This window comes from Heptranchias perlo, chromosome 32 (genome assembly GCF_035084215.1).
Source record: "Heptranchias perlo isolate sHepPer1 chromosome 32, sHepPer1.hap1, whole genome shotgun sequence".
NCBI lineage: Eukaryota > Metazoa > Chordata > Chondrichthyes > Hexanchiformes > Hexanchidae > Heptranchias > Heptranchias perlo.
In genome coordinates, this window is record NC_090356.1 from 21147765 (window position 1) to 21171036 (window position 23272).

At 45.1% G+C, this 23272-nt stretch overlaps 1 protein-coding gene across 1 annotated transcript in view; it reads right to left on the reverse strand.

Annotated features, from left to right (window-relative positions):
* The window catches only part of igsf21a (immunoglobin superfamily, member 21a), a 230240-nt gene that overhangs the window by 50560 nt on the left and 156408 nt on the right, over positions 1–23272 (reverse strand). Inside the window, exon 6 of the mRNA XM_067970602.1 lies at positions 21777–22239. Coding sequence (XP_067826703.1) covers positions 21777–22239 — 463 coding nt within the window. The remainder of the gene's footprint in view (positions 1–21776; positions 22240–23272) is intronic.

Sequence of the window (23272 nt, forward strand, 5' to 3'; positions counted from 1 at the left end):
CCACTTTCCCATCCGATCCCCATATCCCTTGATTCTCCTAGAGTCCAAAAATCGATCCATCTCAGCCTTGAATATATTCAATGACTCCACAGCCCTCTGGGGAAGAGAACTCCAAAGATTCACAACTCTCTGAGTGAAGAAATCCCCCCTCAGCTCAGTCTTAAATGGCCAAACCCTTATCCTGAGACTATGTCCCTTAGTTCTGGACTCGCCAGCCAGGGGAAATAACCTCTCAGCATCTACCCTGTCAAGCCCTCTTAGAATCTTATATGTTTCAATGAGATCACCTCTCATTCTTCTAAACTCCAGAGAGTATCGGCCCATTCTACTTAATCTCTCCTCATAGGACAACCCTCTCATCCCATGAATCAATCTAGTGAAACTTTGTTGCACCTCTCCAAGGCAAGTATATCCTTCCTTAGATAAGGAGACCAAAACTGTACACAGTACTCCAGGTGAGATCTCACCAAAGCCCTGTACAATTGTAGTAAGACTGTCTTACTCTTGACTCCAAACCCCTTGCAATAACTGCAAACATGCCATTTGCTTTCCTAATTGCTTGCTGTACCTGCATGCTATCTTTCTGTGTTTCTTGTACAAGGACACCCAGATCTCTCTGAACACCAACATTTAATAGTTTCTCACCATTTAAAAAATATTCTGCATGGGTGGGCATGGGTGGGCACAGGTTAGCACGGGTGGGCATAGGTCGTGAGTCATGGGGGTTGGGAACAAGGGTCAGTCATGGGGAGGGGTGTTGGGATCGGGAGTCATCGCGGGGGTCCGTGATCGTTGAGAGGGAGGATCGGGGGTCTGGGGTTGGAGGATTGGAGTGGGGGGGGGGGGGGAATCGGGAGTGGGAGGATCGGGGTCAGGGATTGGGGAGAATATCGGGGTCGGGGGTCGAGGGGGAGGATCGGGGTCGGGGGTCCGTGATCGGGAGTCGGTGGTCCGCGATCGGGGAGCTCGGGGGCCTGCGATCTTTGGGGGGTCGGTGTAGGTAGGCTTGTTAGGCATGGAGGAAGCACTCCTGCTCTTCCGGGCCCACAAGCTGTGCCTTTCTAGGCACCTACCCGTTAGTCTTGGGCCTTCTTGTCTCCTTTCACGAGGCGTAAAACAGAAGGCCCAGGAATCCCGGCCCCCCGGGGTTGAAATCAGGAAGTCCAGAAAAATGGAGGCCCAAAGCCTCCTTGAAAGGTTTCAAGGCCCGACCTGCTCCTGGGAGTGGGTTGGTTGCCCATCCCTCTTCCCGCCCTGGTGAAAACTAGAAATAGGCAGGTTGGGAGCGGGTTGGGGGCGGGTCTGAAATGGTGACAATGTTCAATGCCCCCCTGCCACTTTGAAAATTGAGCCCTTTGTGTCCTCCTCACAACTTACTTTCCCACCTAGCTTTGTATCGTCAGCAAACTTGGATACATTACACTCGGTCCCTTCATCTAAGTCATTAATATAGATTGTAAATAGCTGAGGTCCAGGCACTGATCCCTGCGGCACCCCACTAGTTACAGCCTGCCAACCTGAAAATTACTGGTTTATCCCTACTCTCTGTTTTTTGTCCATTAACCAATCCTCTGTCCATGCTAATATATTACCACCAATCCCATGAGCCCATATCTTGTATAGCATCCTTTTGTGTGCCATCTTATTGAATGCCTTTTGGACATCCAAATATACTACATCCACTGGTTCCCCTTTATCTACCCTGCTAGTTACATCCTGAAAGAACTCTAATAAATTTGTTAAACACGATTTCACTTTCATAAAACCATGTTGACTCTCTCTAATCATATTATGATTTTCTAAGTGCCCTGTTACTACTTCCTTAATAATGGATTCCAGCATTTTCCCGACGACTGATGACAGGCTAACTGGCCTGTAGTTCCCTGTTTTCTCTCTTCCTCCTTTCTTGAATAGCGGTTTACTATTCAGTTATTATAATAACTGTTTACTTAGCATCTTCCTTTGTCACATTACTGTTGTGTTGGATGAACTGCACCTTATGTAGGTGCAGGTTACAACTGTCAACCAATAACTTGCCCACCTAATTTTGCTTAGTGGTTTAGACACACACTGCCTTTCTGCCTCTAGGGCTTGTGTTTAAATCCAACCCAGACTGATGAGTTGAAAGTCTCATCTCTCTGAGGGCTGTCAGTGTCCTTAGTAAAATGAGTTTGGGGTATAAAGACGTGGGAAATGGAACTGTCACATTGGGGCAACAGTTTTCTGGGGTTGAGGTAGGCAGAAGGAGCCTATGCCTCTGACTGTTACAATGCCTGACATGGGGTTGCCTGATGCTACACTGGGTTTAAAAGGTAGGGGAATGTTCTGTTCTGGTGCACTGACACCCCCTCCCACCTAAAGGAGCCTAAAACTCACCACAAGAGCAAATCATTCGAAAAAAAATGGAGAAAGGTCAGTTTTTGTTATTAGGTGAACCCCACAAAGCATCTGATAAATGTTAGTGTACGAGATGTTAACATGCTGATGTACTGGGTGTAACTGTACGAGTCCATACTGCTGGCAGAGATGCCTCGCCCAATGACTGCACATATCGGAAACTTGGACACGTGATGCCCATGATTTCCGATCACCAATTTTAATGGTCATATGACTCCTATTATACCCCACCTTCAATGAAGGGTAACACTATATGGAGGAGGGATCCATTTAATGTGTAGTTACCTACCCATGCATCAAACTGGTAACCTGTTTACAATACAGCATTGGCTTTGGGAGGCAATACTCTTACATAAATGAGGTGGTGTCTATGCCTCCCGAGGTAGAGAACACTACCTTGCAAGATGATTTAATTCCATGACTCTGGAGATAAGCTGTTCATGCTGGATCCACCTCCATTGGGGCTCCCATGTTATTCCAGCCATGGGCGGCTGAGCTCCTGATGCAAGCCTGCAGTGCAATTCGCCCATGGATGGTCAGTCTGACCTACACCCAATGTGAAGGGAGGGCTACGGCAAAATGGTAAAGGAGTGAATGCGAATTTAGAGCAACTGCTTGCCTGAAAGTTCATGACTACGTCGTGGCCCAGCACTGTCAACCGGTTTGTCTCACACACTATGAACCAGGCAAAGTTGAGAACACACGATCGATTTGCAGAACTTCTTCCACAATAAGTGAACCCATGATATAATTGAAATAGCAGAATATTGACCTCCCCCAACCTCTCTTCAACATCTGTTCCTCTGCTAAGGTCAGTTTGTCACTTGCTCGGTTCATAACGATTACATATAAGGTTTGCTCAGGCTGTACAATACCAGATGTGAGTTAATGATCTGCATGAGTGTGAAATAGATAAAATCCATACACGTAACTGTGGCAGGCAATACTCCCGGGCACAAAGGCAGGGTGATCAATGGACTTCGAAAAAAACTGTGAAAATGTATAATTAAATATTTGATTATAATTATTATTTGGGGAATAAATCTATTTTCTTCATTTAACAGGATACAAGTAAAAGCTTGTCATCTGATAGCCAATCTCTCTTTCACCTCTAGTCTCAAACTTCTCCCTGTATTGCAATCTTTCTTGTCTCTCTCTCTTTTAAAAATCAATATTTCTATGGTCAATGCTCTTCTGCACTGTCCCCTTTTGTTCCTGCTTAGCTACAAATATCCCAACCTAACACTGTTCCACCTTCCTGCATCCTCACTCCAACTCTAAGTCATTCTTTCCCATCACTGCAACTCAACAACAACTTGCATTGATATAGCACCTTTAACATAGGAACACATCCCAAGGCGCTTCACAGGAGTAGTCAGATTGAAACTGAGCTAAAGAAGGAGATATTTGATATTGGAGTGACTAAAAACTTACTCAAAGAGGTAGATTTTAAGGAGGGTCATAAGAGTGAGAGGCTGAAGGCACAGCTGCCAATGGTGAGGGCAAAGGGAGTGGGGGAAGCAGAGGAGGCCAGAGTTGGAGGAATGCAGAGTTCTTGCAGGGTTGTAGGGCTGGAGGAGGTTACAGAGATAGGGAGGGTTGAGGCCAGGGAGGGATTTGAACATAAAGATGAGAATTTTTAGATCCAGGCTTTGGTGGACCTGAAGCCAATGTAGGTCAGCGAGCACAGAGGTGATAGATGAACGTGACTTAGTGTGGGGTAGGTATGGACAGCAGAGTTTTGGATGAACTCAGGTTTATGGAGGGTAGAAGATGGGAGGCCGGACAGGAGAGCATTGGAATAGTCGAGTCTGGAGGTAACAGAAGCACGCATGAGAGTTTCAGCAGCAGATGAGCTGAGGCAACGGCGGAGATGGACGATGTTACGGAGGTGGACGGAGGTGTGACGGAGAGAGTATGGGGTCGGCAGCAGGTACAGGCCATGCCCACTCTACATTCATGGCAAGCTACACATTGAGTGCCAGTTATCTACTTTCAAATAGCTCCCCTGAGTTACGCAGAATTGCAGTCACCTAATTATTCAAGCCTGTTATGATATATTTAGACACAACTTTATTGCAAAATCCCACTTGTATATGTGTCACTGGCCCTGATTATATGAATGTATCAAACAACAACAAATCTCTTACTATTTTCTAGCTCCTCCAATTCTTTTTCTCCTCAAGATGAGAGACGTTAGTTAGTGTTGGGAAAATGGAATACTTTCCATTTCAGGCACCCAATGCAGGTTCGATGATGCTGAGTAAAACTCTGTCTACTGCATCCCAACAACGTGCCTCACCCCAGCAGTGTGACATTTTTCAATTTCCCATTTCAGCTATCCAAAGGCCTCTTTGAGTGATAGTGCCAATTTGGGGGCAATTTTGTGCTATGAGCCCATGATGACTGGGTTGGGACTGTTCAAAGCCATTTTATGTTGGACCCTTGTAACCAGCAGACAAACAAGATGTTTATCTAATCAGTCTGGACTGGATATGAATCCTAGAAGTAAAAGAATAGTGCTTAACCCCTTGTAGCACTCCATTTCCTCCTCTATCATTTACAACAGTTAGTGATGAAATTTTGTAGTGCAACATTACATACAGGATGTGCAGCGGGGCCTCTGAAAATAAGGTAATGCATGCGACTGGTGGAAACCTAGGCCCTAAAATAAGCAATGGATTGGTCACCACTAGGTTCCTGTATCCTGTTCGTTTTCCTTTTGTTTGTTCAGTTTTCTCTCCCTTTCCCTTCCTGTCTGTCCTGAAGTAGCTGACTCCTGCTGGGGTACAGATCCCTGGTACTGACGGCCCTTCGGTATCTTGCCCAAGTGACCATTCATCACAGGCAAGCCTAAGCAGTGATTGTTGGCAAGATATTTGACTGTAGAGAGCATCACAACTGAGCACAACTCTGTCCTTACCCAATGTGCACACATGTGGACTGGTCAGTGATCAGGAGCAGGAACCCAGACCGATATTAATAACCCCTCCCTAGCTAGAGGGCTGAGACCAATTGTGATACCCCAACTGCTGCCCCAGAAATTGAGCCTGGAACCTTCCTGAACTCCAGAAAAGTTGATGATAGCTCACACTGGGCATGAACCAACTAAAAAATGCACTCCTTTGCTACCTCAGCTCTGATGCCTTTCAATGTCAAATAGCCATCCATACACATGTCTGGGCTCACACATGAAGAAACATAATGCCATTGATAAGGCAGATTTTCACCAAGACAAGATATTTGACTCACCTAATTCCCCCATCATTCTCCCCATAAGTCAGACTCCAGCATGCGCGTCTATTTAAACCTGAATTACTGGTAGGGTTAATGTCCCTCATTTGCCCGACAGCTCTGAAGGTCTTGCTGGCACTTACAGAACCATAGCACGAGTCAGGGCCCCAAGAAGAGACGAAAGAAAACTGGGAAGAAAATTCATGACGGACCTTATAATAGATTGAGTTGAAGGATTCTCATTGCCAGTGTGAATATATCCTGGGGACCAACATATAAGAATATTCAGCTAGATTTTGCTGGATGGTCTATGGACTTACCCTGCTGAGTGATGGAAATCATTCTTTTATTGATTAGATGGCCCAACACATGATTTGAGATGGATATCATTCTATCATTGGTTGCATAGCCCAGCACATGATCAGTGATGGAAATCATTCTTTAATTATTGGATGGTCTAACACATCATTAATGATGGAGGTCACTATGCCATTGATTATGTGGCTGAGTCAAATGTCAAAAAATTCTAATAGATTGAGTAGAAGTATTGTGAATATATCCTGGGAACCAACATGCCAATGTTCAGCTGTCAGGTCGACTGACTTAACCTGCTGAGTCCCCAATAAGGGGCTCACATCTTATTAACCAACCTCGTCGCTGTGCGTGCCATCCTATTGCACTCTCTCTTCTATTATTCAGTGCTGATTGGATGCCAGTCACTTCCTTTATAATATTTTAGAAAATCTCCAACATTAAACTGATACAAGAAGTTTCAAACATGTTTTTGCAGGATTATCCATCACTCTTGATATCTAGCCCAGGCAGATGGGATAAATGTTGTCTCTCCCTGTTGGGAATTGGGTAACCTTTAGAATTCTGTCCTTTCAACTCTGGGATTTGGCTTCAAATCCAGACTAGAGCAAAAGGATGGAGCATGTTTGTAGGAAGGCTGGTTGAGGTCAGAATACTGGGCCTATTTAAGAATTTAAACTGGATGCTGTAACGCATAGAGGGTAGGTTTGGTATCCTGGAAGGATGATGTCAGATGGCCTGATGAACCTTTTGCATACGGACCAGTCTTGTGAAGGTCTTTCCTCCCATAGTGAGTCAGTGTAGCTGTATTTTAGAACACTGCTCTTTCACCTCAAATCCCTGGATTCATATCAATCTCAGATAGGAGGCGCTTTTTGAGAAAGGATTGGTTGGTAGATTTGCACACTGCCCTTTCAACTTTGGTACTTAGGTTCAATTCCAAGAAGGTTCATCAGGCCATCTGACCTCATCCTTCCAGGATACCAAACCTACCCTCTATGCGTTACAGCATCCAGTTTAAATATCAAAACAGGACAGGCTTGTGGGGCCTAATGCCCTTTACCTGTCCCTGAATATTCTTATGTTTTTGAGGTTCGAAGAATGTCTCCTCTTTCTGATAAGAACTTGGTGTTTCTATCTGTTTTAACGAAGTAAAGCCCACACTTTCTGAAGGTCTTCTATCTCGGATAATACACAGAAGTCTCACATTGAGATATGGCAGAAATCAGTTCAGCATTGACACACGAAGTTACCCACGATTTGACCAAACATCCCAGCAATAATTGTTCGGTCTCACACTTTGACGGGCTGCAGTGAGGAGAGTGTGCATAGAGAGGGATCATTCCATATTGCATCTCCGTAGGGCTACACATCACTTAGGAGTGCCTTAATAGTTTTTGCTTTCACTGGTGATTAAATCTTCTCTCTTCCAACAGTGTCACCCCTCACCTTGATGAACAGTTGCACACAAAATCAAACACATCAATGCGCACTGCTGTGCAGCCGCCTAGTTCATTGACTGCTACTTTGATGCTTGATCTTGCAGCTCTCCAGTGAGGAGAAGCCAGCAAGCAGAGGCAAAAGTGTTTCCTCAGAGCCAGGAAAAATGTGAGGACAGTTTGACCTACACTACTTCTGTGCACTTCTCCTGGATGCAAATCTCCTAGTCACCTTTTTGGTGAAGAAGGGAAATACTTTGTGAAATATCCTGATCAAAATGACAAGCCAGTTCCAGCAATCATCTCCCATACTCATGAACAGGTGAGGTGAGGCGGGGGGGGGGGAGTCTCCAGCCCTGTAACATTCAGTGATAAATCTGAGGGGAGGACATTCAAACATTGACATTCCGATAGGGACAGATAGCACAGTTCACCTCTTGTGTCCAAACAAAGCCCAGGCCGACGGGACAAAGGCTCAGTTCAATGAAATTTTATCTTTCATCCTTGAGTAGTCAGTTAAAAATTATGCAGAATCATGCACTTTTAGCAGCATTACACCCAGGCAGAATTACTCAGCAACCTTCCGTTGAGGGCCACAGTCCCTAGGAATGTTTGAATGCCAATCTCAACAAAGTTGCAACATGCGGCATCACGGAGTCATGGTACATGGACTCATGCCTGTGATCCCACAAAATCAGCTCCTGATTTCAATCATGACATTCTGGGCAGTTGCTAAGTCAAGACCAGGCACCTCTTAACAGAGAAAGACAAAAAGAAAACCATAGTTCTTTGAAATAGTTCTACATTAATAGAAGCCGTTCACTTGCTTTATCGAAGGTGGGATGATCCAGTCTCCTAACAAATGGCTTCCTTTTGCTGCAGACGGAGGAAACAGCACTGAATCCCAGCTCGGTCAACATCCCACAGTCTGGGCAAGCTGTGAACAGAAGCCCAGAGGCACAAGGCACATCTAGTCTGCCAGCAGGTGAAGGACAGATGGACTGCAATTGACTCTGGGACCTTGTGATGAGAACCACAGCCCCAGGGCCTGGCCCTGGTGGGAATGTAAGTCTGTTGCTCAGTTTCAAAAACAAAATTCCAGACTGTTGCTGAGCATCATTTCACCATCCATCCTGCTTAAACAGTTCAGGCAGATGTTGCCTGATAATGGCATTGACTATGCCAAAGCAGCCTCTGAAACTGTTCCTTATACTTCGTTTCTGGAAGCTAATTGCTTTACCATACCCATACTGGCAGCTTTACTATATGGAATTGCTTCTGATAGATGCAATTAAGGGGAAGCTAGATAAACACATGAGGGAGAAAGGAATAGAAGGATATGCTGATAGGGTCAGATGAAGTAGGGTAGAGGGAGGCTTGTGTGCAGCATAAACACCAGTATAGATCAGTTGGGCCGAATGGCCTGTTTCAGTGCAGTAAATTCTATGTAATTCTATGATAGTAGGAACATAACCCTGCAAGGTGCACAAGCTGGTATCAGTACTGGTAAAGATAAATAGTTGCTCTTGGCAGCATTTGTGCAGGACTCCCATTTCGATTCTGGTTATGGACAGGTACTGCAAGGGATCACAAGTATAAATGGGGCAGATAAAACACTAATGGCACTGGGAGAATCGGGGTGAGTCATCATCTCAATCTGTCTCAGATATATACCACCCACAGCCTCACGACCACCACATTTGCACTCCACCATCCTTCAAATGCAAGAAAACAAGTGCTGTGTGAGATCATTTTACTACAGATCAGTGTGATGGGCAGAAAGACAATCATTAATAGAGCTGATATGGAAAAAAACCCACACAGCTGAGACACTTTTCGTACATCTCCCAGGTACATCACAGAGTGAAGGGGGGGCTGAGGAGCAATCAATGATCAATCAATGACAACAGGTTACCTGATGAGGAAAGTGCCACATCAGTGGTTGGTCGTGGGAATCTCTTTGCTTGGAAACAGCTCTTAAAGGGGACTCAGCTGTGTTTTGAGGGAGCTTTTGGGCATAGCTGCCAGGAAGAGCTCACTTGGAAAATTCATCTGTAGTCCCACCATGGCACCTATTGTGGTAAGCTGATGTTACATCTGCTGAAGTGTCTTGTAAGTTTGAGTGCTAGACTTTTAAATTAAACTTACAAATTCTGATCTCTGCCAGTAAGGATCTCAACACCCTGGGCTAGGAACAGGTGAGAAGCCAGGATTCATGCTGCAGGTTTCCATCTAGCAATCTTCCCCTTTCTTGTTGGAAAGTTGAATAAAGATAGGATTGGACTCCCTACAATTGAATAGCTTGCTGAGACTCATCGTCTAGGCTCATACATGAAGAACATGGGTGAGCTATCAGAAGTTGCTTGGGGCCTGTGGAACTGATACCACAGTATGAGTTAGTGCCTTCAGCAGAGGAGGTGAAAGAATTGAAGTAAAAATTTAGTAGGGAGAATGTAATCAATAATGTCACTGTACCACACATTACATCGTTGAGTACTCCTTGATCTCCAAACCTGCTGAAGTGTCTCAGATTATGTTCCAGGATGGCCGTGCTCCATTAAGAGAGTCAGCGGAACACTTACTCTTATCGAGAATTTGTTTTTTTACTGTTACTAACTAATGAAAGACTTGAACAGTACATGGCAATATTAAAAAAAATCCTTGCATTTATGTGTTGGCTTAACATCTTATCAAAACATCCTAAGGCACACCACATAATGAATTATTTTCTGCTTGCAGTGACTGTTGCTTCCTATCTACTTGCTTTGTGGGCATAATAACTTTTCAAACATAAAGAAAGAACTTGCACTTATACATCATATCCTCAGGACATCCCAAAGTGCTTCACTACAAAATTATTTTTGAAGCACAGTCTTTGTCAGGCAGGCAAACCTGGTAATCAATTTGCACACAGCAAGGTCCCAGAAACAGAAAATGGGATGAATGACCAACAAATCTGTTTTTTGTCACATTGATTGAGGGAGCAATGTTGTCCAGGACACCAGGAGAACTCCCTGTTCTACTTCAAATAGTGCCATGGGATCTTTTTGATCCACCTGATCAGGCAAACAGGGCTTCAGTTCAAGTCCTGCAACAATGCAGCACTCCCTCAGTACTGCACTGAAGTATTAGCCCAGATTATGTGCTTAGCTCCTGGAGTGAGGCTTGAACCCATAACTCATCCACTTAGCAGCAGGAGTGCTATCATAGGACCAAGCTTTGACACTTTAGAGTCAAAATTATTATCAGCACTGTTATGTACAAATGAATTGCTCACTCATACAAATCTCTCTTTCTTATATTTTAACACCAGCATGAACCCATTTAAATGGGTCAATAACTGCATTAAAATTGCATTGAAAGGAATTTGGTTATTGGCGAGTTACACATTGGTATGAGAATGGATCTGATTGCAATTTCTATTCTACAATATAGTTATTTAATTTTCCTGATTATTAAGTCAATGACAGCAAGACAAATCTGGGTAAATCTGAGGACAATATGGGCTGATTTTCTCCCACAATCATCTCCCCTTCTTTCCTAAAGACACTGCCTTTTGCTATTTTTCTTGTGCGAGCCTGAGCAGAAAGCATCGGCAGGCTATCCAACAGTTGGGGCATCACAGCCTAGCCCAATCCCATCCTTACCTGATGTCCATGTGGGCGCACTTTCTGGGAGGAGGAGGAGGATCACTGGACAGTAATCAGGAGAAGCAGGTAGGGGGCGCTAAAATTGACTTCCAGGCCCATGGAGCCCCAAGGTCGATTGTAGTGTCCTCTTTCTAGTGCCTGTTGAGACCAACTAACGTAGCACAGATTCAGGGTCAGATGCTAGCGGGGAGGGTAACTGCTCCATTGGAGAGTAAATGCTGACATCTACTGGTTGTGCCGAATTGCCTGTTATTCTCTCTAACTTCCAACTTCTATGTATAACTGTGGCACTTTCACACCGGGAAATATATTTATCAGCTCACTTGCCAGGGAGCTGTAATATGGGCTGCTTTAACTGCTGTAAAGTGAGACATCTTATCTATCCGTTGGTAACTAATTTATCCTGTGGCTTTACGAGAGGAAGTTTTAGATGTGTTAAACGCAGTGATGTTTATAATTCCTGGGGCGTACTACAGGGAGAAACCTTGTGAGTGATAGAGCTTGCTAGGAATATTTATGTCTACTTACTCGCTTACAGCACTGCTGGCAGTTCCAGTGCTGTGAATTGAGGATATTGCTTCCATTGGCAACAAGACGTATTTAAGGAAATGGGGTTTTACCACTGCCTTCAGATGCAGTGGTGCCCCCTGGTAGTGACTATATAAACCTTGATGCCTGAGGCAGAGCTCACCATCTTTTCCGGCTCAGTGGTTCAGCAGAGCCATGAAGGCCAGCAATGTAGTTTGTCTTTGATTGTCCTCTACTGCCCTCCCCTAGTGACTGGGGAAAGGTCCAACAGCCAGAAAGGTGCGGCTTGCACTTCCAAAACAATTATTTTCTGTTGTCCCACTTGAACGTATAAACCGGGAAGATACCACATGATGGGGATCCTCAAGCTGTACATGTCGGCAATATAGAAAGGTCACTAAAGAGTTAAAGGGAGCGTGTGTGAGAGAGAGAGAGAGAGAGAGAGAGGCTGACACGGGTGATACAGGGATAAAAATGGAGATGGAGAGTGAGGGATGCATAGAGCAACAGAGACAGTTAGAAAAAGATGCAGACACTTTGACACACACATAGACAGCGAGGTGGAAAGATACTCAGAGATAGGGAGAGAAAAATGGAGAAACACACAAAAAGGGAGATGGAGTGAGAGAGGTGGAGAAATATACAGAGAGAGATAGTGAGAGATGGAGAAAAACAGAAATAGAGATAAAATGAGAGATGGAGAGAGACACAGAGATATAGTGAGAAAGATGGAGAGACACACAACGATGGAGACACAGGGAGAGATGGAGAGAGGGACACAGATAAAAAGTTAGGTATAGCAAGATGCAGAGTGACTCACATAGATAGGGAGAGAGATAGAGAGAGATGGAGAATGGAGAAAGACACACAAATAGAAAGATAGTGAGGGATGGAGAGAGTCTCACGGGCAATAAGATATAGTGATAATGAGAAAGACAGAAAGAGGCACACAAAGTCATGGAGGTAGAGAGAGACACACATAAAGAAATAGACACATAGTGAGAGAGATGGAGAGAGACACACACTGTGATAGAGACAAAGAAATAGGGATGTAGTGAGAGAGATAGAGAGATAGGTATTGTGATGGAGAGAGGCACTGAGATAGTCTGAGATGGAAAGAGACACAGAAATAGAGATTATGTATGATAGAGAGACATAAGATGAGTCAGTACAATTGTTTTCTTTTTCAGTCTGAGGTTCCAGCCTTACTTACTCTCTTTTTTTACAGGGAATGGTTTATTCATTGTAATTCAGAAATGTGACACTGAAAGGGTCGATGTTCCATAGACAGGAAAATATCAAACTGGAGTCCGTACAATAAACGCCAGCTAGGACACACTGACATAGTGTCACTACGACAGCGACTGTATCTCTGCCCTGTGGAATGCTAATTACATACCTAGATCATTAGTGGCATCTTATTTAGGGTGCAGAAAATTGCACAGGTCTAATTCCCTCTATAATTTAACTGCAATAGTCAATAAATCATTAGTTTTATGAAGAATTTAAAGTAAAAGATTCCTGAAAGATTAATAGCAGAACATGTAAATCCTGTTGGCAAGCAGAGAGTATGTACTAAGACACTGCTGCATATACACAGCAGCCTGATTAGAATAGATATGAGGGAGGCCTGGCAGCCTGCTCTCAGGAGTAGAGCACTAGGCTCCCTGCTGAGGTTTGAATCCCAGTCTGTGGAATATAGTCCTTGTTTTAGTCTCCATATTGCAGGAAAGATGTAGAATTACAGGAAAGGCTCCAGAAGAGGACTATGAAACTAATTCTCGAGCTTGGAGATCTGAGCTATGAGGAATGATGGGCCAACTTGGGACCTTGCTCTTTGGAAAAGAGGAGGATGAGGGGAAGTTCACAGAGCTCGTTAAGATTTTCATGGGTATGGCGAATTTGAATCCAGGAAAGTTCTTCTGTTGGGTACAGGATTTCGGGACAAAGGGATGCAGTTCAAAGTTAAAGGGGTCAAAAGAAAATAGGAAATTCAGGCAACTTCCCGACTTAGGCCTGAGTTAAAATTGCAGTTGGGTTCCACTGATGTCATTGGACCCCGGTTCGCATATTTAAAGAAGGACTCTGTCGGCAATGGGAGGGCGGCTTAGCGCCCATCCAGAAGCCCAAGTGAAAATCGCAGTAGATGGGATCTGGGTGGCGAGTTGTAACCCGAGACATTTTAACTGCCCAGCTGTCCGGTTTCTGCCCCCATTATTGTTACTTCCATGTTTTCCCCGGATCTCGAATGTGTACGAATGAAAGAAAGAGGCTCTATTGATATAGCACCTTATCACATCTCTCAGAAACGTCTCACAGCATTTCAAGTGCAATGAGTTGTTTTGAAAAGCAGTTACTGCTGTGTAGGCAATACAGCAGCCACTTTGCGCACATCAATGTCTCACAAACAGCATGATCCTTTAATTTTTGTGGTGCTGGCTGAGGGAAGCACATTGGCCAGGTTAACTCTCTGCTCTCCTTTGAATGGTGCCATGGGTTCTTTAACATTCATCTGAACCAGATCCACAAGTTTAACATCTTATCCAAAGGATGGCAACCTCAATAATGCAGCATTCCCTTGTACTGCACTGGAAAGTCAGCTTAGATTATGTGCGCACAAGTCCAAGAGTAGGGCTTAAGCCCCTGACCTTCTGACTCACAGTTGAAAGTGTTACCAGCCGAGCAAGGCTGACACTCGTAAAAGCCTCTGCCTAATGTAAACTTGTACTGGCCAGTGAAAAGTAGAGGTCAATGGACATATTCCCCTTCCACTTGCACCAAAAACAGCGAGCTGTATCCATCATATAGATTGCAAGGGATGGCCAGGCGACGTTAACATATTCTTACATAGAATTACACAGACTTCACAGCACAGAAAAAGGCCATTCGGCCCAACGGATCTATGCCGGTGTTTAGGCGCCACACGAGCCTCCTCCTACCCTACTTCATCCAACTCTATCAGCATATTCTTCTAATTCTCATCTTTTCTTTTCCCTTTTCATTGTCTTTCTTTTTTCCCTTTTCTTTCTCTCTTTCCCTCTTTCTGTATTTTTCTTTCTCTATTCACAGCCCAACTGCAGGTTTTATGAGCTTTCTTTGGGGAGTGATAGAAAACAAGAAACTCTTATGGAGGCTGAGGTATCCTAGCATTCATTGCTACAGGCAGAGTTCTCGATCAAAAAAGTACAGCCTCCACAGAATTAATGGAAGGCTTTCATTATCGGTATGACTGCTGAGATAGCTCCTCCTCTATAGTGTTTCGGCAATTACTGAACAGCGTGTACACACAGGAGATTGTGATCCTGAGGCAGAAGAGTAAGTGATTATTTAGACTGAACATCCATTCCCACCACCACCAGCGTGCCTTGGCTGCAGTGCTTCCTGTCTACAGCATGCACTGCAGCAAGTTTACAAGGCTGCTTCAGCATCACCTCCCAAACCCACGACCTCCACCATCCAGAAACTGATGTCACCGTTCCTTCATCATCGCTGGGTCAAAATCCTGAAACTCCCTACCTAACAGCACTGTGGGAGAACACTCACCACACAGACTGCTGTGGTTTAAGAAGAAGGCTCATCAGCACCTTCTCAAGGGCAACTAGGGATGGGCAATAAATGCTGGCCTTGCAGAATAAAAGAAAGATTAATATTGAGTGATAGCTTGACTTATGGATAGCAGTTTGGCTTCTCAGAAGAGTGTGGGTTCAAGCCTCACTATGAACTTAAGCATGTAATCTAGGCTGGCATTTAAGTGGAGTGCTGCATTGTTAGATGTGCTGCCTTTTGGATGAGACGTTAACCTGAGGCCCCATCTGCCTACTCAGTTGGACACACAAGATGCCATAGCTCTCTTCAAAGAAGAGCAGGGAATTCTCCTGATATCCAAGCCAACATTTCTGCCTCAACCAACATCATCAAAGACAGATTATCTGGCTATCCATCTGCTGTTTGCGGGACCCTTTGTGGAGTGCAAATTGGTTGCTGTGGTTGCTTACGTAACAACCGTGACTGTCCCTCAAAGTAATCCATTGGTTATAACGCACATTGGGATGTCCTGAGGATGTGATAAGACCCTATCTGAATCAAGTTCTTTCCTTCTTCCTGCATGAGACTCGTGCCAAATGTGAAAGAATTGATCAGCCTGCCTTCGATATCCAGATTGTAGCATGTTGTACGAGATCAAACACTGATTTATAACCCTCAGCCCAGCCTGTCGAAGCAATATCTTGAAACACTGAACACCCAGACTTTACCACTTCATTGCAACATACACAGAAATCTGTAAGGGGAACCTTTGACACATTCAGAATATAACAATCTGTATCTTGCATCATCTGTGCCAATCCATATCTGTGCATCCCACCCGTCCCCCACTGAATGAGTCGATTAACTAAATATGGAGTTGTGAAAGGACTGTACCATACTAGGGTGACACCATGCCCAGTTTTAGAGGTGGTCATATGAGAAATTTTGATAGGCAAATGTCAGGAAATCCAATTTTTAATTGCTGCATTGAAAAAAACGTGTTATATGTATGCAGATCAGTCATGTACGCACAAGTGGGCCCACTTCCCCCGCACAATGGGCTCACTTCTCCAATGTGCAAAGTAACACAAGTGGGCCCACATCCCCCATGTGCACAGCAGCTTTTAAGTGCCTTCCCCATCCGACTTTGGATGGCAAAGATTGCCAACTCAGCCAATACAAAGTGCATTGTGGTCGTCAGGGAGATGAGAATCCTAACTATGACCATAATGTAAACACAGGGGCCTCCACATGTTAACCACTGTCACACAAACACAACAGCAAGTAAACAACAAACTGAATTTATATAGTGTCTTTAACATAGAAAAATGCCTTAAAGCACTTCACAGGGGCTTAATCAAAAAATGGACATTGAGCCATGGAAGGAGATATTAGGAGGGCTAACCAAAGGTTTGGTCAAAGAAGTGGGTCTTAAGGAGGGTCCTAAAGCTGGGGTAGGAGGTGGAGAGCTGGATTGAATTCCAGAGTGTGGGACCTAGAAAGTTGAAGGCAAGGTTACCAAAGGTGGGGTGAAGCGAAAACGGATGCGCAAGAGGCCAGAATCAGATGAATCGAGAGTTTGGGGGTTGGGGGTTGTTGTAGGGCTGGAGAAGGTTGCAGAGATAGGGAGGGGTAAAGGCATGAAGAATTTAAAAACATGGATGACAATTTTAAATCTGAGGTGTTGGGGAACCAGGAGACAATTTAAGTTAGTGAGGACAGGGGTGATGGGTGATTGGGGCTTGGTCCAGGTTGAAGTCTATGAAAGATGGATGGGAAGCCAGCCTAGAGGCTATTAGAATAGTGAAGTCTGGAGGTGACAATGGCATGGATGAAGGTTTCATCGGCAGATGGGCTGAGTTGGGGTGGAGCTCAGTGTTGTTATGGAGATGGAAGTCGGCAGTGTTTGTGATGGAGAGGATATGGGGTTGGAAGTTCAGCTCGGGATTGAATAGGACGCCAAGATTGCGAGCTGATTGGTTAAAACAATGGCTGGGAGTGAGATGGACTCAGTGGCATGGGCACGGAGTTTGTGAAGGGGATCAAAGACGATGGCTTTGCTCTTCCCATTATTAGCTGTAGAAAATTGCGGCTCATCCAGGACGGCATGTCATACAAGTAGTCTCACAACACAAAGGCAGTGGAGGGGTCGAGAGAGGTGGTGGAGAGATAGAACTGGGTCTACATGAGGAAGCTGACCCTATCTCTGTGGATGACATCACCAAGGGGCAGCATGTATATGACAAAGGGGCCCAAGGATAGATCCTTGAGGGACTCTAGAGGTAACAGTACAGGGGCAGGAAGAGAAATGAGTGGTGGAGATGCTGTGGCTGCTATTGAATAGGTAAGAGTGGAACCAAGCAAGGGAGTCCCACCGACATAGATAACAGAGCTGAGGCACTGGAGGAGCATGGTGTGGTCAACCATCTCAAAGGATGCAGAGAGTTCGAGGAGGAATAATGCACCATGGTCACAATCACAGAAAATATCATTCATGACTTTGGTTAGGGCCATTTTGGTGCTGGAGAGATTCAAACGGGGAGATACGGGCATGGATTTGGGATGCAGCAACACATTCAAGGACTTTGGGGAGGTGGTTTGCAAGGACAGAGATGGGATTTTTGAGGAAGGAGGTGATGACATCATTTTGAAAGGGAGGGAGAACAGTACCTGAGGGAACCATTTACAATGTCAACTAACATGGGGCCAAGAAGGGAAGTTGAGTGGTCAGCAGTCAACATAAAAAAGCATGGAATGTGAACAGACTATTTAGCTCATTGAGTCCATTCCCGCTAACGGATCATATACAGTTTGTATTGTTTCGGCTTCTTAACTGATTTAAATTTCTTGAAGGAGGTGATTAAACACTGTGAAAATTTCCAAGAAGTCCAATCTGTGAACTTTGTTTGAATAACATTGGCATGTCCTGAATAACGCGCCCTTCAGTGCACCATAAACTATTCAATCATCTCTGCCCTACTTTATCCTTATAACCCTCAAACCCATTTCTAGTCAGAAAACCATCCAAGTCATTCTACAGTAACTGTGTTCAGACTGGATGAATGACCTGTCAGTGAAACTGCTACTAAGGCTATGGGAGCCAGCAATCCTGAGGCTGTTTTTCTCCTGATTAAATTGTGCTGCTTCAACATCAGCAACATGCATTTATATAGCATCTTTAATGTAGGAAAATGTCCCACAGCACTTCAGAGTGAAGAAAAGGACTGGGCGTCAAGCACTTCTGGGAGGATTAGGCGAAGTGACTGAAAACCTGGTTGGAAATGGGTCCTGAGCAGACTTTTAAAGGCAGGGAGGGAGGTAGGGCCAAGGCAGCTGAAGGCTCTGCCACCAAAGGTGGAGCAGAGAGCGGTGGCGAGGGGGGCGGGGGGGTGTACTGGAGACCAGAATCAGAGGGCCGGTGGACATGGGAGGGGAAGAAAGGCTAGAGAAAGTTGCAGAGGCAGGGTGGGGTGAAGCCAAGGATGGATTTGGAGATGAGAACAAGGATTTTAAATCCCGCCTTCTTCTAGTGAACAGGGAGCCAGTGTAGATCAGCAAGGATAGGAAAGATGGAAAAAATAGAATTTAGTACAATGCAGGATGCAGGCACGCATATTTTGCTATTTTCTTCAGCTAGCGTCACTCGGTGTCATATGGTTTCCTTGAACTGCACAACACCGGCAGGTGCTCACTGTTTGTTCTGAAGATCTTCTTAACTCCTCTGAAAACACTTTAACTGGGAATTTCCTCCCGATCGGCCGCTGTAACTTCAGCGGAAGATCAGCGGAACCTTGTTTACCTGGTTTGGCCGGGGTTTCTGACCGTCTTCCACCGAAGTTACGGTGCCGATCGGGAGAACCCCCTGAGGAAATTCTGGGTGTTTGTTTTTCTGAACTGGGCCCAGCCTTAGCCCAGACAGGGTCCCACATGGAAAAGTGAACAGACTGATAGAGTCAACTGTGACCTCGCAGTACTAATGTTTGATTGACAGGTTATACAATAAGAGCTCACACAGGATACATCCTAATGGGTAACTGGGGGGTTGTAATCTAATGAAGACATTTACTATCTCATCAATTGGTGCCAACAGACATAACTGATCCCAATATGTGAACCACATTCCGGAGAATTACATTTTATGACCCTATAAAACACAGGTTATAAAATGGAGAAGTTAGATTACATCATAATTAGACATTGGAACATGTGGTGCAGTCATGACCTGGACATAATTAAACATTTGTTCATTGAATATATCAGAACTTAAAAAAACTGCAAGGACTGCTGTAGAAATTGAGGACAATAATTTCCGAATTCATATCTCCTCTTGACCATCAGTCAGACTTGGGGTGAGTTTTGGTGGATGACTGAAAGCTTGATTGACAAGATGGGTTTTGAGGATGGGTGGTAACAGGACAGAGATTAACTAATGCCCTCCACAGCCAAATGGCTTGCAATAATTGTTGATAAAGCTGGATCTGCCAGACGGAGCTCTGTTCAGCAGCGAGTTATAGCTTAGGAGGGAGGGCAAACTAGTGCTTGCAAGGGAACCTATCACGGGTCGGGCATAGATAGGTTGGGATTTGTTGCCGGCAATATGTCACCAACCGCCACATCTTCACAGTGGGTGGTCACCTTATCAGCAAGGTATAGGATGTGTGCAACCTGCTCCAACAACTTGGACAAAGTCTCTCTGAAACTGGCCAACAGGCAGTGCACGAGGCCTGAAGCCAACTCTCCCTTTGAATTTCCCTCTCTCCCCGTGGGAAATGCCTAATTCTCCAGCTGGCACCTTCCCACAGTGGTACGGCTGAGATTCAGAAGCCAGCGGTGTGAGCACTGTGTTTGCGAACACCTGCTCACCATTCCATGTTAACATGTGTTGGTGCCCTGATGCAACATGTGGTAACACCAGGCCTATTATTCAAGAAACCATTTTAATTCCTATCCCAGCCATCCCAACAGTAATTTTAAAAAGGGAATTGGTTAGATACTTAAAAAGGGAACATTTGGAGGCTAAGAGGTAAGAGGAGGGGAGTGGTACCAAGTTCTTTCAGGCACAATGGGCCAAATGGCCTCCTTCTATGACACAGTGCAGGAATAGTTTTTTTTTATCATTGTCCTGCCCTCTCCTAAAGACACTGGGCATGAAATTGGCTTTGGACGGTAGTGCAAAACAGGCGGAAACAAATCGGCAGCTTGTTTTACATCCTGCCCGATTTTCTATTCAACTGATTACAATGGAAAAGAAAATCGGGCGTAGTATAAAACAGTCTCCCGATTCACCATCGCTGCTTTTGCCCTATCGACCGAGACCAATTTCACGCCCAGTAACCCGTGTTTTGATATGGTTCCAAGGGAATCAGCAGACCAAAGGGACCTTGCCCAAGTCATCGGGGTCGATTTCAACTCGCTGAAATCAGTATTAACAGGGCGGTAACGGCCTCAAAATGGGGTCACTGGACTTACCGCCCCATTAATGCCTACGTTCCGGTGGCCACCATTTTTACAGGGGCCTAACGCTGGGCGGCTGGAGCATCCGCCTGTTTCAGATGTTAGGCCCTTTTAATATGTAAATTGGGGTCCTATGACGTGCACAGAACCCTGATTGCCATTTTAGGACAGAACTAGTCGGAGTGTGCGCCTGTACACTCTGACCAGTTTTACTGGTGGTACTGCCAAAGAGGACACAAAAAGATAAGTTTGATATTGTGGGGCCCAGAGGAGCAGGAGTGTTCTTCCCCACAAAAATAATCTGGGCTGCTGCTGTCCTGGGCCTCTGACCCTCCCGATATTGCACCAGCCCGAATCAAGCGAGCTGCATCGTGGACGCCAGTTTGAACCCCCACCTCCCCAGCCCCCCAGTTCTTTTAAATGAGGCCCAGGCTTCAAAATGGCTCTGACCTCTTTGTTGGAGGTAGGGATGCGCGGCAAGTTATTGTTTGATGTTGAAACAAAAATTACTGGATAGTGATCCAGAAACTCTGGCTGATTTTTCCCCTCCCAATGATGCTGAGGCCAACTGTAGCACCTTAACTGCTGCTCCAGCTGATATGAACGAGTTCAGTACAGACCAGACATCATGCTTAGGACCTTCTGGTCTGTAACTCTCAGACAGTGGTAGCTGTGGCTCAGTGATAGCACTCTTGCCTCTGAGTTAGAAGGCTGTGAGTTCAAGTCCCACTCTAGAGATATGACCATGTAATTTAGGCTAACACACAATACAGTATCGAGGGAGTACTGTACTGTTGAAGGTGCCATCTTTCAGATGAAATGTTAAACCCAGGCCCTGTCTACCCTGTGGATGTAAATGATCCCACAGCACTATTTGAAGAAGAGCAGGAGAGTTCTCCCTGTGTCCTGGCCAACATTTATCCCTCAAACAGATGATTTGGTCATTTATTTAATTGCTGTTTGTGGGAGTTTGCTGTGCGCAAATTGGCTGCAGTGTTTCCTACATTACAACAGTGACTACACTTCAAAAGTACTTCATTAGCTGTAAAGCGCTTTGGGACATCCTGAGGTTGTGAAAGGTGCTATATAATTGCAAATCTTTCTTATACTACACTGGGCTTTGCCTTAACCTACAAAATAATTGGTGGCGCTGGTCCCTAGAGACCCTACCTTCAACGTGGTTCTATAGAATTGTCCTGCAACCTCTATCATTAAATTAATAATTTCTCAGACTTACCCAGTATCACCTCAGATTGCATTGGCATTGACAGCGCTGGATGCTTCACCTCACAGCTGAACAGGGCGTTATTGTCCAGGTCAGGATTCAATGTCCAGGTGATCATGGCCCGTACTTCGACGGTCCCATCGCTGACGGGAATCTGCGTGTGCCGGAACAGGTACTCTGGATCGCTGGGATAAACCCATCTCGGGAACTCCCGGCTGATGACTGTCTCTGGAATTCTCTCTGCTTCAGTGGTAGCTGAAACGACGCTATCAGTGATGCTCGGGGAGGGTCTCTCTGTGAAGAGCCTGCCTCCGCCGTCAAAATCCAACAAGGACAAAGATTTCTGCAGCTTAGTGTCATCCATATCCCGGCTGATAAGATGCTGAGGGACTCGACTTCTTTTCATGTCTGCATCTGGAGATGTCTGAGACACGTGGAGAACTTCAACCAGCTCACCATCTCGCTTGAAATAAACCTACCGGGAACACAAAGAAATGGCAAAATCTTCAGGAAACAAATGGGCAGGATAGAACACAAAGACATTTTAGGAACAGAAAATGGACATTCTGCCCAATGAGCTGTTCCCTTTCGATGGATCAATCCAACTGACCCACCTTCTTACCACATCCTCAGAGCCTTCTCAATCCAGAAATTCTGGATTGGCACAATCTAGACAGTCATCAGACCATTGTATTTGTCTTTTTTTTTAACTCTTTCTGTGCTGCAGCAGTCTTTGCCTGCCATCTAAAATGGGAAATCCGTGTGACGTACACAGCAAGAGTTGAAAGAAGAGAAGGAAGCATGTGCAGGGATATATCTGGTCTCTGCCTGTGCAGAATGCCGTTGTGTTTGTTGCGTCCATCATGGTGGGTGTCGGAGGGATTGAGGAGATGCAAGAGTTGCAAAAGACCACAAAGGTAGTGAGGAACCCAAGAAATAGAGGCATTGAAAATACAGGGGAAATCAAGGTGTGGTACTTCAGACAAAAGCACGTTACCTTCCTTCTGGCTTGCCGTAGATGGAAAACAACTCACCATTAGCACTGCCACAGGTAGGAGACACAGGGAATTCCCTCCAGTCAGGCCTCCCATCCTTTTGGGGGGAGGAGATGGGGGGTGGGGGTGAGGGGAACTGAAACATCATTTTTAGGGCTTGTGCAACCACGTTCGTTATGGTTCCTGTAAATATAGATGGTCATTAAAACATTAAATGAACGCTTCTGCCAATTCATTTGTTAGGAGGCAGGAACACTTCAAAGGCTTGAGAAGGCATTGCAAAGCCCAACAGTAGAAGCTTATGTGCACTGCACCATGAAGCAGTCGGATGAGGCTCTGCTCTTGGAGTTCCCATCTGAGTGAGATTCAGATCTTGTCTACCACATTGAAAAGAGTATAGGCTAGGCACTACCTTAACGGCGGTGCAGTCACAGGCCGCACTGCCATTCCTGCTGCCCTAAGAGCCACTCTTGGACATATCTCCCACTGCCTGGCTCCACAGTGCCAATGGTA